General features: G+C 43.0%; 1 protein-coding gene across 1 annotated transcript in view; it reads left to right on the forward strand.

The window, feature by feature from the left end:
- Positions 1 to 5,071: 5,071 nt before the first annotated feature.
- ARHGAP25 (Rho GTPase activating protein 25) overlaps positions 5,072 to 17,664 on the forward strand; it is a 92,727-nt gene continuing 80,134 nt past the window's right edge. The window contains exon 1 of the mRNA XM_052648823.1: positions 5,072 to 5,141. Coding sequence (XP_052504783.1) covers positions 5,072 to 5,141 — 70 coding nt within the window. The remainder of the gene's footprint in view (positions 5,142 to 17,664) is intronic.

Below are 17,664 nucleotides of genomic sequence, written 5' to 3' on the forward strand. Positions count from 1 at the left end.
CCCTTTGGCCCTTTCTTCCTTCCTCCAGCCTTACCCCGCAGCCATACACCGCTCCGGGTACTTCCCTAAATGGGTTTCCTGTTGTAGCAGCTCTCTGCTCTTTCATCAGCCAGAACATCTTGCTCCCGCGCCCCGACCCTGCTCCTTGTCTGCTGGTCTCTCCTGGGTCACCTCTCCTGGGAAGCCACCCTGGCCACCCAAGCAGAGCTCACATTTCCGGCTCTCACCCTACCCTGTGTGTGCACTATTTTTATGCCTCCAATGACATTGCCGTGATGTTTACACTTCTCTCTCCTGAGTCATTTAAGGATTAGGTAGGTTGTCAATCATCCTGTTTACTCAGCATTCATCCAGCACAGTCCTGGATAAATGTTTATGGAGTGAAGTGGGGAACGAACGAATGTGAGCTCTGGACTCTCACACCAACGGAACATCTGCTCTTAGCACCTAGTAGCTCCAACCTGCCCCGGACTGACAGAGCCCACCGTCTTCTCCCTGGGGTATCTGGCCTTCCTCATTAGCAACCCTCACTCTTTCTGTCCACCCCCCATCTCTGTGACTGGAGCCTCCATCTCTGCAGGGACAGGGGTCAGGACCATGGGCATCTTTTTTCTCCCATAGGAACTCGTCGGGTGCCATCAGTCTTACCACCTGGCTGGCTCTTACCTTGTTTTCCCTTCTGCCGTCCTTCACTGTCACTCTCCCTTGGATGTCTGTCCCAGCCTCCCCATCCTTATCCCAATAAAAAGCTCCCCAGTGGCTTCTATTTCCTCCAGTGTAAAGTCAAACCTCTTTCCAGGGATCCAGCCCTGATCCAGCCCTGGTCTCTCTCCCCAGCTTCACCTCTTCTCCATCCCTCCTCTTTTATCCTTTTTAGGAGCAACCTGATGAGTTCTTTCTTGCTTCTGTGCCTCTTGCATGCTGTTTGTTTCATCTAGAAAACATTTAAACCCTTTTGCTTCCCTAACTCATTCATGAAGCCTTAAAAGACACTTCCTCCAGGAAGCCTTCCCTAACTCCCTAAGGCCCACTGAGGCCCCTCCAAGGTAAAGTCTCATGCTTCCCAAACTTTCAATTCAACATACCCCTTCTCGTGTCATATTTAATTGTTTACCTAATTGTTCTCTCTCAACAGACTGTAAGTTGAATGTGAAACAAGAATGACTTGTTTAACATTCTGAACATGAACATTCCTCCAATATCCAGTAAAAAATTAAGTCCTGGGACTTCCCTGATGGGCCAGTGGTTAAGACTTCACCTTCCAGTGCAGGGGTGCGAGTTTGATCCCTGGTCAGCAGCAGCAGCAGCATACCCCAAAAACCAAACATAAAACAGAAGCAATATTGTAGCAAATTCAATAAAGATTTTAAAAATGAACCACAGCCTAGATGTCTATCAGCAGATGAATGGATACATATACATAATGGAATATTACTCAGGTATAAAAAGGAATGCATTTGAACCAGTTCTAATGAGATGGATGAAACTGGAGCCTATTATTTAGAGTGAAATAAGTCAGAAAGAGAAAGACAAATACTGTATATTAATGCATATGTAAATTAAGTTCTCAATAGCTGGTTAACGTTCAATAAGCAAATACATGAATGAATGTTTGCTTTTCCTTTTGCAGTTGCAAATGCTGATTCAACCTTTGGAACCAGACAAGACATCTAGTTCTTCATTTTCTGGAGCCCAGGAATCAGGGAGCACCACTGCAGTGGTGATGCCCTCTACCCTGGCAGCAGAAGGCCCCAGAGCAGGCTTCTGGAGGCCAGGCAGTTGTGCTGGGCCTTTCCGGGGTGCTTTTCTGCTGGCTGCCTTTCTAAGTATTCACAAGCAACTTCCCCATCAGTCACGAGTTTTTCCAAGACTTATAGGAACGTACCCTGAAGAGTAAGGGAAGTTCTCTGCATGTTTCTACATGCTACCTTTAAGATATTTTCAGAGTCCTTGAGTTTAAGGTCTCAGGACTGAAACTTTGGGTGATATCAAGTTCCCTGTCGAGATGCTGCTGGGCTGAGCTCAGGATGGCTATCTGCCTGTGCCCCCTCCCCATGCCCCCTGCAAGTGAGGACAGAAAAACAATGTTGTTTGGGTTGGGCAGGCAGTCATGCAGAGTGGGGGCTGTGAAATGTGCAGTTGGCTGAGTCAAGTTCAGAGGAATCCAGCACCCCTGGGGTGGCTGGAAGGTGGAAGGTGGCTGAATGAGCCGGGTTGGTGGGATGGATTGGAGTATTGATCAGTTTCTTTTAGTCTCTCCTCCCTTCTTCCCCCTCCCCATCAGGGCTGTGAGTATTTCCTATCTCACTGACTTTGGACTTGGTCATGTGATATGTGTTGGCCACTGGAATGTGAGGAGATATGATAAGAACAGAAACTTTAAATGTGCTCCTGTGGTTCTTCCCTCTTACGGTCTTTTCACTCACAAGAAGGATATGCCTCAGGTCACCCTTGCTCCTTCAGCCTGATTCCCCAAACATACATTTTGGAACAGTTTTGTTTGAGATGGTTATTCATTATATGAGCAGAGATGTGTATGACTGGGGGGTTCAGGGAGCGATTTGGACTAGAAATCTACACTGGAAGGGTCAGCAGATGCATGCATGCAAGCCCTGAAATGAGCTCACTGAGGTGTGGGTATGGATGGAAAAAAAGTTCACTGAGTGCGTCCTGGTTTCTTGCAATGTTTAGAATTCAGAGAGATGAGATGGAGTCAGCAAGGATATGGAGATGGGACAGAAAGACAGGCAAACAACCATGCCAGCAAGGAGTCCTGGGGGCCAAGTGGAGAGTGGGCCTGGAGCTGGAGAAATTAATCAAATGTGTCCAAAGTGAAATGACAGGCGGAACTGACCAGTGGGTTCAGTGACAGTGATGTCATCACTGTCCTTGATAAGAATATATTTGGGGGAGTCATGGGATCAAAAGATCAACGAAAGAGATTCAGAAGAGAATAATGACAGATATTTGCAAATACACACTATTCTTATGTAAACTTTGCTCAGAAATGAAGGAGAGAAATAGAGCCATAACCAAAGGGGGAAGAAGCATCAAGAGAGATTTTTTAAAACTGTAGGATGAAAAAGAATAAGTTTGAATGCTGGTAGGAACGATCCAAGGGAGAAGAAATGGATGATGCAGTAAAGATGGAAGAGTGCTGACACAATTCATCCTTTGTAGCCGGGAGAAGATTGAGTGTGTGAGCCGTCCTGCGTGGAGATGGGGCCTACGGTGGTGGGAGCTTACAGACATTCTCCTCCATTGCATCAACTTTCTCAGTGAAACAGGAAGCCAGGTCACCAACAGAGTGAGCACGTGGGAGGCCAAGAAGAAAGTACGGCAGAGTCTTCTAGGAGAGTGGAAGAAGGAATGAACCAAAGGTTTGCAGCTAGTATGCTGGCCAGTAGCAACTCTTGTGAGCCTTCTTACCTATTGCTTTATTAGCCCCATTACCTTATGGCCTCATTAGTCTTATTACCTACTACCTTTATTAAGCCTCATGACAGCCCTGTGAAGTAGGTCCTATTGTTTACCTCATTTACAGATAAGACTATTGAAGTACAGAGTAGTCAAGAAACTTGTCCAAACGCATACAGCTAGAAAGTGGTTGGGCCAGGATTCAAACACAAGCAGTCTGGCTCTGGGCCCAAGTACTTAATCATTAAGTTAGTCCAGCCCAGTTGAACATATGAAAGCTTGTTATGGAACCGAACTAAATGGAATAAGGATTGAAATACGTTTGTGGTGCACCCGCTGTGTGTACTAGGTGCCTTCACAGCTCTGTGCAGTCATGGTTATTATCAACCCATTTTACTGCTAAGGATACTGAGGCCCAGAGAGATTCAGTTGCTTATTAAAAGCTATAGCGCTAAAAAGTGGAAAAACTGAGTTTTGAACCCTTATCAGTCTGATTCCCAAACCCAGAGCCTGTACACAAGGTCAAAGAACCGTTGTAACACCTAAGTGGGTCTACTTAGCTAACGTTGACTTAAATACATCAGAATCCTCCTGACATCAGGTTGAGATCGCTTGGAACCTTTACCCAGAGCAGGTGGAGAATTTACTATGTGGGCCTTATAGCAGGAAGAACTCAAAGAGGGTGCCTTTGGGGGAGTGCTGATTGTCTTACTGATCATTTTTGGAAGTGCAGTCTGTTCAGTGAGAAAGGAGGCTTAGAGGTATATGGCCAGAGTCTTCGAATTTTAATCAAACCTATAAGGTTTATAGCCCAACAGCACTTACTCTACTTATATAAGCACTTCTAAAACCTATTCTCTGAAGAAAGAGCTTCAGAGCTCAATGTATCATCTACACTGAACAGCCACCCACTTCCTCAAATGCAAGGAAGCAGACAGTTAAAAAAAAAAAAAGCCAAGAGGCAGCCGTTGTTTATCACGACCTCGCCTCAGTGAGGCCTGAGATTCTTTTGAACAGGAGCTTTGCTTCCCATGACGCAGAGCGAAGTGTCAACTGGGATATTCCTGGTAATACTGAAAGCAAGAGAAGCAGGGTGTACACTTCACAAGACACCAGCCCCCCGAGGGACCGTGGGAGGGCTTGGGTGCCACCCCCGTGACAGATGGATGGACCTTTCATCTGAGAAAGGAGAAGATACTCGGGCAGATCAACCTCAAACCCAAGATTGCTTGTGAAGCAATCGTAAAGGGGAAAACACACACCACACACACACACAAGCTCGAGAGGCAAGAAGACCAAAAAGCCAAGAAGGGCGCGAACTGTGGCAGACTCCCCGCTTCAGCAGTGACTCACCCAGACCAGAAGCAAAATGTCCCTGAAGTTGCCAAGAAACTGGGATTTCAACCTGCGAGGGGAGGCTGGCAAAATAGGTATGGTCAACGTCTTTTTGCTGCTTTTGTGGTTCTTACACTTGAGTTCCCACCATTTGCATGTTGGTCTGTAGGGAGCATAGTCTGCTTAAAAATGGATCTCTGGGCAAAGCTGGGTGTGGGGTGAAATTTGCATTCAGATTGATATATCGGCTCAAAGTCCCCAAGCACCAGGGGAAGGCTTCTTTTTTTTTTTTTTTTTGGTTTGTTTGGAGGTGGTGGGAATGGAGCTTCTTGGCGTGTGGGATCTGGGGTACTTGGCGTGGACTAAGGCTACCGATCTCACAAAACATGGTGAGTTTTTCTCTGTTTATCTTGGAAGGATACTTTCCCTCCTGTTTGGACACATCCATGTATGGGTGGATTTTGACAGAGTCTTGGAAGTGCTTGATCTGTTCTGTTTTGTGAGCCCACTGGGTCGCCAGACCTTTGTGGACTTGGGCTGAAATGGTGTTACTTGTAGTAAAAAGTAAACAGTGTGGACAAAACAGGAACATACAGGCATTTGAAGGTAAACGACACTTTTAATTAAAAAGGACAGAATGGAAGGGAAATCTAGAGGAGTTGAAATAGATGCATTCTAGATAAATTAAAGTAAGGGACTCTGGTATGCTTTCTGAGATACTCTGGCCTTGAATTCTGGCCTCTTCTCATTAACAATATTGGTGATACATTGATTTTTTAAAATAAATTGTTATTGAAATACAGGTGATTTATAATGTTGTGTTAGTTTCAAGTGTACAGCAAAATGATTTGGGGATATGTATGTGTGTATGTGTGTATTTTTTAAATATCATCTTCCACTATAGGTTATGATAAGGTATTGAGTATACATTTATATCATTTTTTTAGATTCCACATATAACCGATATCATATGATATCTGTCTTCCTTTGGCTTACTTTACTTAGTATGATTATCTCTAGGTCCACCATGTGATCCTTTGATTTTAATCTGTTCCATAATTGTTATCATCAGTTTCTTTATATGGATTTATTCTACAATTAAATTGATCACAGTAATTTACCATAGAGAATTGGGTTGGAAATGATTCCCTGTGTTTTACCCCTATACATGTATAGTGAGATAACATCCTTGCTACTAGACATAGACAAGTGTTTAGGTGTTTCTAATGATTTTTAATTTTAATTCAGTTTGAAACAGGTCTAACTTGAACTTATAGTGATGGTTAATGTGCTACTAAAACAGAGGGTTTGTTGCAAAAAGTCACATATCTGAGTGTTAATGATACAGGTCTAAGAAAAGATTTGAAAAAAAACTGAGAGTAATCAGAGAAGCCATTTATCTCGGTCACCAGAGAGGATTAGTGGTCTCTAATCAAGCTGGTAACTATTGCAGGTTGGTTCAGAGAATAAGGAGAGATTTTATATAATCAGAGATTTTTCTCCTAACTACTGTTGATAGCAAGGTACTTGGCTAATGCTCATGCTATTGTATGTCATAAAAATTTGCTTTTAGAAGTAAAATTTCTATAGTTCTGTTCCTTTGAAAGTGTCTTGCTTCTATTTGTGTGGGGTCATTCTACCCTCTCCTCATCTGTGTTTCAGTCTTATTCTCCTTCTGTTTAAAAAATGGGAAATGAGACAATTAATGGTTAAATGATTAATTGATTAAATAATTAAGGGGTTTTTTCAGCATATAGGACATTACCACATTAGAGTGCAGGTCTACATACTCTCAGACTTGGGATTAGGTTGGGTAGATTTCATGTGATATCAACCAATGTTTTTTAAACCATGGTCTCATAGTTAGCCTGTGTCAGAAGTCACCACAAGTGTTAGGTAAAAATACAGATTCCTGAGCATCATCCTGACTTATAAAATCAGAATCTCTGAAGGGATACCCAAGCAGCTGCAATTTAATAAGCCCCCAGCCCTCCATCTCACCTCATCAAGAAATCCTGCTGTAGAGGCTGTGGTGTAAGTCAGTGGACTTGGGAAATTGCCATTCATCTTATACAACATGGTGCCGGGTCCCAGTGGGCACACAGCAAATATTTGTCAGCTGAATGAATGATTGAGTATAAGCAGATGATATTGTTTAGTACTATTTAATTAAAATATCAGGCTTCCCTGGTGGATCAGTGGTAAAGAATCCACCTGCCAAACAAGAGATGAGGGTTCAATCCCTGGGTCAGGAAGATCACCTGGAGCAGAAAATGGCAACCCACTCCAGTATCCTTGCCTGGGAAATCCCATGGACAGAGGAACCTGGTGGGTTATAGTCCATGGGGTTGCAAAAAAGTTGGACATGACTTAGCAACTAAACAACAGTAATAACGAAAAAAATCATAATCACAAGATGAAATGCAGAGGAGCCCTTGTCATTATCTATGCCGTTTACAAGTTTGTCACCCCAAGGATTGGACTGCAGCCAGAATACTTTTCATGAATATCACGTTGGTGAGAATTCAAATCACAAACTGAGCCCTCCGAGGAAGGAGAGTCACTGACTCAGCCATGGGACCTCCGGTTCCCTCTCCAGCATCCTGGGTCCAGTTGTGACTGTAGGAACTGGCTTAAGAATAACCAAAGAAGCTCATATCTATTAAGACATGAGCTGAGAGTCATGTCTGGGTGTCAGCGACCTGTAGTTTCTCCAGCGTGGGCTAGTCAGGAGTAGATCAGTTTCTCAAGCTGGACACTACAAATTTTGGGGCTGGTTGATTGTTGTGATGGGGGTTATCCTCTGCATTATAGCAATGGTCCTCAACCTTTTTGGCACCAGGGACTGGTTACATGGGAGACAGTTTTTCCATGGGCTGAGTTGGGGATGGCTTTGGGATGGCTCAAGTGGGTTACATATATTGTCCCCTTTATTTCTATTATTATTACACTGTGATAATGTGGTAATGTGAGCAGTGGGGAGTGGCTATAAACACAGATGAGGCTTCACTCACTCACTCACCTCCTGCTGTGTGACTGGGTTCTTAACTGACTGGTTAAGCCTGGGGGTTGGGGACTGGTATGCTGTCCAGTATGATGACCAGTACTGGTCCATGGCCTGGGGTTTGGGGCCCCCTGCATTCTAGGATGTTAGTAGCATCCTCAGCCTCTATCCAGTAGATGGTGGTAGCACTCCCCTACCACCACTAGTGTGACAGCCACACATATCTCCAGACATTACTAGATGTCTTGGGAAGAGACAGCTCTCCTAGTTGAAAATCACTGAAGCAGATTATCATCAAGAAGGTGTGGTTATCAGGCCACTTGGATCTGGAATTCAACTACCACCTCATGATTCATTGTCAAGGCACTTTCAAGAGGCTCCTAGTAAGTTATAACTTTGGGGATGGACAGTACCCTAGAAGGATACCAGGTTCAGCACTTGTTTAGGGAAACAGCAAGACACTGATGTGGCCCAGGAAAGGGCCCAGTATCTTTTTGCTGAGTGGCACTTCCAGTTCCCCTAAATCTTATCTTGAGAGTGCTGAGCTGAGGCTTGAATGAAAGTGAAAATTTCCAATGTGAGGGGCAACTCTGTACTTCCATCTCAGAGACTGAGGAGACCCCAGTGAATGGGAGGTGGACGAAAGACCACACCATGGGTCTGGATGTATGGGAGAACCTGACCCAGGCCACCCTGAATCTGATCTATTGGTCTTGGGAGGGAACAGGGGTTGGAGGTAAGGGAAATGCTGAGCCAATGACTTGACTTGAGACGGAGCCAAGAGCACACATTTCTTCCTTTGATCCTTTGTCATCTTCAGTTTTAGTCCAACACTTAAAATTGAGACAGCTTTCCGTTGCTTTCTTGCAGTGTTTTGTCTTATTCTTTGCAAATATGTTCTATCACTTATTTGTCTTTCTAACAGAATTGTAAGCCCTGAAGGGTGGTTTTAGAATGCAATGTCCTTTCTTGCACTCTGTCCAAGGGTCTGGCACATCCAATGGATGGAATGTAGGTGCTCTATTGAGAAGGTATTGACCATGGAGGGAAAGCCCTTTCTGCCCTGCGGCTAGAAAGTGCTTAGTTAAAGATGGCTGGGTGAATTTCAGGACTACACTGTATCCATCCAGTTGCAGGCACATCTTACTTTTTTCTCAGGTACCCTAAGCCGAACTAGGGGAGAATGGGCCCTAGAGAGCATATGACTCTGAGATACATTTTTTAAAAGAAGTGACTATGGAAGGCTACTATTTTCAACTTTCTTTTGTGTGTGGACTTATAGTTTTAAAATTTTTATTGGAATATAGTTGCTTTACAATGCTGTGTTAGCTTCTATTGTACACCAAAGTGAATGACCTATACTTTTAAAACAAAATTATTTTTATTTATCTTTTGACTGTGGTAGTATGTGGGATCTTAGTTCCTTCACCTAAGGATCAAAACTGAAGCCCCTTCAGTGGAGAATCTTAACCACTGGACTGAGAGGAAAGTCCACTCAACTTTTTTTTCTTGCTGAAATTTAATGTTGAGAAAAACTTATTCAGAAACAAAAAGTCATTGTTTTACTCTCCCAAGTAGTAAAGTGAATAATGACAGTAGAGGAGGGTTTTTGCCCCACTTGATAAATCATTATTTTTCTGATATGGAATCTAGTTTTGTCCTTTATAAAATTAGCATAAGGAGAATAAAAATATTTGTTACTTAAGGCCCTGGAACTAGATCAATTTCCAGTGTAAGTTATTATTCTTGTTTAAAGAAGTTAGATTTGAAAGTATAGTTTTAGATAGATAGATGCATAGATAGATAGATCAACAGAGAGAACTGAATATATAAATAAGTCCAAGAATCCATAAAAATGCTTTAAAAAATGAACAAACAACATGAATAGGCATTTTCCAGAATAGGAATAATGATTCCAATAAATACATAGAAATATGGTTAATCACAGTAATTAGGAAACGTAAATTAAAAGTCCAGTGATATACCTAACCTCACCCACCAAAATGGTTAAAATTAAAAAGTCTGACAATACTAAGTATTGTTGAGGATGTGGAGCAATAGGAACTCTCAGACACTAATAACAACTTTCGAAAACAATTTGACATTCAGTTTAGTGAAACTGATGATATACAAACTCTATGAAGTAGTCATTTCCCTCTGGAGAGTGCCCCCTGGAGAAAATATTGTGTGTATGAACAAGAAGAGAGGTATAGCTGTTCCACAGTGGTATTTCTTGAAATAACAAGGGACAGGAAACAACCAAAGTGCCCATCAATAAAAGAAAAGAAAAATAAATGTTAGTATCTTTATAAAATGAAAATAAATTTATAATAAATTTATAAAATGTAATACTATCCAAGAGCAAAAAACTAATTGTGATGTATTTCAATGAGACTGAATGGCAAAAACTCAATATTAGACAGAAAAAGGAAGTCACAAAATCAGAATGGGGATTCATTTATAAGAAACTTAAAAACTATGTACATCTATGTATGTATATGGCGAAACTATAAGGGAAACAGAGAAACCAATTAACATAAAGTTCTGGGTGGTTGTTACTTCCAGAGGGAAAAGAGCAGGAAATGCATTTGGAAACTCCAAAGGTACCTAGATGGCTCACTGGTAAAGATCCTGCCTGCCAGTGCAGGAGACGTGAGTTAGATCCCTGGGTCTGAAGAATCCCTGGAGTAGGAAATGGCAACCCCTTCCCCTATTCCTGCCTGGGTGATCCCATGGACAGAGGAGCTGGTGTGGAGTCAGACATGACTTAGCGACTCCGCAGCAACAAAGGTACTTAACTAATCTTAATTGGTAGGCACATAAGATGGTATTTTATTAATGTGTATAAAATGAACAAAGAAAGAAAGGTGTAAATAAACCCTTGAAAATCTGGAAGGAGGTATACAATTTGTTTATACAGTTGACCCTTGAACAAGGTGGGGGTTAGGGGCACAGGGCCCTCCCTCCCCATTCTGTGCAGTTGGAAATCTGAGTACTGTTATCTCTGCCTCCAGAACAAAGGAATTAATAAATGACTCACCCAAGGAGGCAGGATATTGAAATAGGAAAAGAATCTCCAACTGGGCACAAACTTTTTGCTACACTTAGTTAATTTAAACATCTGCAAAGTGAAAACACAGAAACTATATGTATAAAAAAAAAATCACCTATAATTGGACATGCCAAGTTCAAACCCATGTTGTTCAAGGGTCAACCACAGTAGCTAATTATGGGTGAAGGATTTATGGGTGAGGTATACCCACACATATATGTATTATTACGTTATAGGTATTTGCCAGAGTTTCTATAGTGAACAAATATTATTAATAACTGCATCATTAAGAATGTGTGGGTGCTCAGTTGTATCTGACTCTTTGCAACCCCATGGAATGTGGGCCTTCAGGCCCCTCTGTCCATGGGATTTCTCAGTCAAGAATATTAGAGTAGGTTGCCGTTTCTTCCTCCAGGGGATCTTTTCCACCCAGGGATCGAACCCATGCCCCCTGGTGCTCCTGCATTAGCAGGCGGATTCTTAACCACTGAACCACCCAAAACAAATTCCAGTGCTTGGCCAGGCAGGTTGACATGAGGTCCGGCAGGTTGCACGGGCTCTCTGGTGATTTAGAGCCAGCTGCAAAGCCCTCCTCCAGCTGCAGAGGTTGCAACCAGCCAGGACTTACTTATACATGGCCATCTGCAGACTTTCTGGGCCTCTAGCCCTGGGATACAGGGTTTTCTTGGAGCTGGTCCTTCTGTGACCAGGCCAGCCTGGTTGAGCTCCCCAGGTTGGAACAACCAAGATCATGTAGCCTGTGGTGACTGGTCTATGTTTGTGGCACCCGGCTCTGGTGAAGACTTTCTTAATAATTCACTGCCAAACTTTCAAAGTGCTCATCCAGACCAGCCTGGGGTCTGGCCCAAATGTATGGGGCTATATGCTGTGGCTGTCTTTGCACACCCCAAGCAGCTCCTGGTCTCTGAGGCATAAGGGGCCCCCACACACACAGGCCGAGTCCAAAGGAGGAGTGTTGATTCCTCAGCCCATGACACAAAGGTACTCCTCTTGGGACCCACCCCTGTCTCTGTTCCTTCTTCCAGTAAAAATGTCTCTCCCTATGTAATCACTGACTTACCTTTAGATACAAATTAATTACATGCCTCTTGCTGCTGAGGTTGAGAGCCTCCTGACCACTTGGGGAACGGGGGCTGACGTCATCCTAAACAGCAGCAGAGCAAAGACCAACTTGAGTAATGATGGGAAGTCAAAAATCTTGTCTTCTGCTCACTTATGGATAAAGTCCTCCTGGTAGACACTAGGCAAGGCTGACTTAGATTCTGACTTGGCTTCTGCACTTTTGTTAGATTGGAGCCAAGTGCCCTTGGATTGGCAGAGGTGAGCTCGGTTGCTCTTGGTACACGAAATTCCAAAAATGTGTCTAGGATGAGATGTGCCTAAACATACACCTAGGCATGGTATACGCAGACGTTAAGTACCTTCCAGGCATGGTCAAGCTGTCGTCTCTGGCTCTCTGTTTATAAAGCATTGGCAGAGAGCATCCTACGGGAGAACTAGGGAAACTCTGCCCCTTCCCTTCACAGCTGGAGCGTGGTCCTTTGAGAAAAGGACACTCATTATACGGCAGTTAGAAAGATCCTGTGACTGATTAAGAAGACTAAGTTGGTGATAATGGTCCCACCACACACAAGACAGCTTGAAAGAAAAAAAAGTGTAATCTCTCATGAGGCAGCTCTGTTGTTGATTAACTGGATATGAGAAGGGAGTGTATAAGCAGCTTTTATGAAGCCCCAGCTGTGGCTACAGCAACTGACACCAAAGGGCACTCATAGAGACTCAGGGAAATACCGCAGGGAAAACCAGTGTGGGGGCACAGGCCAGTGGGAGGGATTCTAGCAAGAGCGTGGTATGTAAATTTTGTATAATCCCCAGACAGGAACTGAGATGCAGAAGTTACAAAGAGAGAAGATAATTTACATTTCTTGATCCTTTACTCATCACCATTTTTCTCCTTGAAAACTTGATTTTTCCTTTGAAAATGTTCTAAAAAATCAAAATCACTTTGCACAAAAATGATGCCCATAGGTCTGGCAAACAAATATAAAGGCAGTCAGTCCTGCTCTCTGCTTTTGCAAGGCTTACAGGCTAGTAGGGCACAGACAATCAATCACAGGACATCAAGACAAGCCCTGTGATGAGAACAGGCATGGGAGCCATAGGAGGGCGCCTAGGAATCTGCATTCTGGCCCTGCCACCTCTCTCCCCATCACTACCATCCCTTTTCTTTAATATATAGATGCATATGTTCTTCAGTGAGTCCCAGACTTGCCATCCTTCTCACACTGATTTTCCTGTACATGGTCTCTGTTCTTTCAGAGAAGAAAAAGCTCGATAACTTTGTGTAGCGCCTCCCTGTGGACGGATTACTCCTGCCCACTTGTCTCTTGCAGCACCTGCTTCCCCAGGCAGACACAGACACAATCTAGACCCCCAGTCACATCTTCTGCAGTTCCTGCCCCTTCTCATCTGTGTGGAAGCCTGTCTCCTCGGGGCTCCCTTAACCACCACCCGATTCCTGCTCATGTTTTAGCCCTCCCTTGATCTCATTTGACAGACTGACATGTTTCCTCCTTTCTATAAAGACAGTTGTGAAACTGACTGTGTGTCTTTTTTGTCTTGGTTGCCAGGAAGCTCAGAGCTAAATCGAAACTCTATCATGCTTTAGTCATAGCATGAACATCTTGTCCCCTGGGAGTGCCTGAGCCTGCAAATCACTGGAAGGAGAATATAGCAATCCTTTCCCAGCCCATTTAAACAGAGACACTCACAGCTCTAGAAACTGTAGACTTCCTTTGTGGTGAACTCAGTGAAGGCTCCTGAACATTCAAGATATGATTCAAACCTATTAACTGATCATTTGGGTTTTAAACAAAGACATTTCTCCTTAATCAGTAATGTGCAACACCAGTGCTCTAGGCCCTCCCTGGAGACAATTAACTTGAATTGTCTGTAAAAAGTGGCATTGACTGAAGTGTGTCTAAGGGATGAATTGCCCATTGGTTTTTCTTGATAGGAGTGTAGGAGAACAAGAGGGTGTATGTGGAAGTGAAGACAGTGCATGAGCTTGGGATGCCTTTTCTGACTTGCAGAAACATCCACTTCATTATTAAACAGAATTAATAATACATATGTTGAAAGGAAGAAATTTCATGCATATAACACAGTAGATGTTTAGCAAACACCTGTTTCCTTTCTTTATAGATAATCTCATTTCTAACCTCAGATCAAATGAGAAGCTGTACTAGGGCTGCCTTCCCTTGGCACCTTCGGTGAGAGGAGCTCACCGAGCTGTGCTTTACTGGCACACCATCGGTTTCGATCACCACCGCAGGTAATGAGTTCTTAAAATCCGCTCCTGATTATGTTGTAACAAGGAGAATAAGAAATGAACAAGGCAGGTGACTCTTAGATGTAATTCTAGGTGAGAAAATTCACTGAGAATTCAGTGCTTGTACTTTGTCTCCTTTGAGGGATTGACATTCTTCCTCCTTTCTGTTAAGACAGTTGTGAAACTGACTGTATTTCTCTTTTTATCTTGGCTGCCACAAGGCTCAGAGTTATATTGAAGCTCCATCACAACTTTCACCCATGCAGCTAGCATGCATATTTTCCTTTGTCTTTGATATGAATTTATGTGTTCATGGCAAATGAGTTTTCTATTTGAATATGAAAAACCCATGAAGTCTTCTCTTTTAAGGAGAGAGTATAAGTATATGCAATCTATCAATATATGCCTCCTCAGATATCCTGGGAGCAGATTTCCTACTTATTAGTGGCAACTGGGTATTGTAATTTTTCTAAAACCAGTGTTCAGAGAATATTGGTGCTGAGAATCAATTCTTTTAGTTCATAAATGAAAGCACATTTCTATGATCACTCATATTTTTTCACTACTTATATCAAATCATGGTGTGTTCAGTACACTAAGACCAAACATTTTAATTTCATTCATTCATGTAACATTTATTTGCTCACCTTTACATTATAGACCCTTTTAAGGGGCATCCTCAATATCATGCCTAGTGATAGCTGGTTCACTTCCTCCCTGTGCTACTCAGTTCAGTTCAGTAGCTCAGTCGTGTCCAACTCTTTGCGACCCCATGAACCGCAGCACGCCAGGCCTCCCTGTCCATCACCAACTCCCGGAGCCCACCCAAACCCATGTCCATTGTGTCGGTGATGCCATCCAACCATCTCACCCTCTGTCCTCCCCTTCTCCTCCTGCCCTCAATCTTTCCCAGCATCAGGGTCTTTTCAAATGGGTCAGCTCTCTGCATTAGGTGGCCATAGTATTGGAGTTTCAGCTTCAACATCAGTCCCTCCAATGAACACCCAGAACTGATCTCCTTTAGAATGGACTGGTTGGATCTCCTTGCAGTCCAAGGGACTCTCAAGAGTCTTCTCCAACACCACAGTTCAAAAGCATCAATTCTTCGGCGCTCAGCCTTCTTTATAGTCCAACTCTCACATCCATACATGGCCACTGGAAAAACCATAGCCTTGACAAGACAGACCTTTTGTTGACAAAGTAATGTCTATGCTTTTTAATATGCTGTCTAGATTGGTCATAACTTTCCTTCCAAAGAGCAAGCGTCTTTTAATTTCATGGCTGCAATCACCATCTACAGTGATTTTGGAGCCCAGAAAAATAAAGTCAGCCACTGTTTCCCCATCTATTTGCCATGAAGTGATGGAACCAGATGCCATGATCTTCATCTTCTGAATGTTGAGCTTTAAGCCAACTTTTTCACTCTCCACTTTCACTTTCATCAAGAGGTTCTTTAGTTCTTCACTTTCTGCCATTAGGTGTCATCTGCATATCAGAGGTCATTGGTATTTCTCCCAGCAATCTTAATTCCAGCTTGTGCTTCTTCCAGTCCAGCGTTTCTCATGATGTACTCGGCATATAAGTTAAATAAGCAGGGTGACAATATACAGCCTTTACGTACTCCTTTTCCTATTTGGAGTTGCTCCATGTCCAGTTCTAACTGTTGCTTCCTGACCTGTATACAGGTTTCTCAAGAGGCAGGTCAGGTGGTCTGGTATTCCCATCTCTTTCAGAATTTTCCACAGTTCATTGTGATCCACACAGTCAAAGGCTTTGGCATAGTCAGTAAAGCAGAAATAGATGTTTTTTTTCTGGAACTCTCTTGCTTTTTTGATGATCCAGCAGATGTTGGCAATTTGATCTCTGGTTCCTCTGCCTTTTCTAAAACCAGCTTGAACATCTGGAAGTTCACAGTTCACATATTGCTGAAGCCTGGCTTGGAGAATTTTGAGCATTACTTTACTAGCTTGTGGGATGAGTGCAACTGTGTGGTAGTTGGAGCATTCTTTGGCATTACCTTTCTTTGGGATTGTAATGAAATCTGACCTTTTCCAATCCTGTGGCCACTGCTGAGTTCTCCAAATTTGCTGGCATATTGAGCGCAGCACTTTCACAGCATCATCTTTTAGGATTTGAAATAGCTCAACTGGAATTCCATCACCTCCACTAGCTTTGTTCATAGTGATCCACCCCCAAAATGTGTACACACAGATCTTGTTTCCAGATGGGGCTGGTGACACTCTACTGCTGGAACTCTGGCCTATGACTTCTGAACCATCTGTATGTTTCCTTGTTGGTTTGGGGGTTTCAAAGTGAAAGAGGAAGTGGTACAGTATTATGTGTCTGATGCTTATATAAAAGATTTTTTAATATTTACAAGTAATTTTATAAAGTTTACCAAATAAATTTATAACAAACTCTGAACTAGCTACAGTGGCATGAGCCAACTAACATGGCAGTTAGAAAGTTACCTTGGAGTCAGACTGCCTAAATTTGAATACAACTGTCACTTGTTGCTAGTCGTGTGACTTTGGTTCTCACTTTCTTTATCTGTCAAATGGGCATAGTCACAGTGCTAACCCATATGACTATTGCAACGATTAAAGGAGATGATCTGGGTAAAAATCCTTAGCTTAACAGCAGACGGTGACATGTGTCTCATAAATATCACTTATCATCATCACCATCAAGGGTATTACTACAGTCTAGGTATTCTACTACAACTCCTTTTAGCAGAGTCATTGGTGAAGGCCGTAGCCAGCAATGCTAGAGTCCACGTTGGTTTGTCTTGGTCCATTTTAGTTCTTCTCTATTTTCTTTAGACAAATGGTCTTTGCAACATCTGCTGACCCACTTTCCTGCCCAGTGTTGGTCACCTGGCGTGTCTTGTTTCTGACTCCCTTACCTCCAGGCTTTCAATCTGCAATCCTTCTTTAAGACATACAAATTTTATCCAATATGTTTATATAACTTTGTCATTTTTCCTCTTCTTGCTTTTCTCTCTCTCTCTCCTTTTTTACTGTCATTTCTTTCCCAAGTTGGTAAAGAGCCTGGGTTGTGATTTTCCTGTAAGGATAAGGAGGAGCTTCTGGTAAGTTGCCTGTAGGATGCCTGCTGTCAAAAGTTCAGTCTCCATGCGGTCGTGATGAGGCCATTCCTCACGCTTCTCTTAACTCTGGGTGGGAAAAGACTGAGTGACTCTGGGTGGTACACCACCTGGAAGAGCTCCTACTGTATTATTGAGAAGCTGTTTCCTCCAGGGCTGCAGGCATCTCCCACATCACACGTCTCTGGCCCCTGATGTGAGCTTGGATCTTGTTTGTTTGGGCCTCACTCGGGTCAATGTTTAATGTCTGTGATCACTTACATGTGAGTTACAGCAGCAGCAGACTAGATTTTCCAGTTCTGTAAGAATCCTGCACATGGCCATCTATTCATTTCCACATCATTATTTTTAGATACAAGTGAAGAAAGAGCAGGGCCTTCTAAATGAGATCTCTGTCT

This window comes from Budorcas taxicolor, chromosome 11, assembly GCF_023091745.1.
Source record: "Budorcas taxicolor isolate Tak-1 chromosome 11, Takin1.1, whole genome shotgun sequence".
Taxonomy (NCBI): Eukaryota; Metazoa; Chordata; class Mammalia; order Artiodactyla; family Bovidae; genus Budorcas; species Budorcas taxicolor.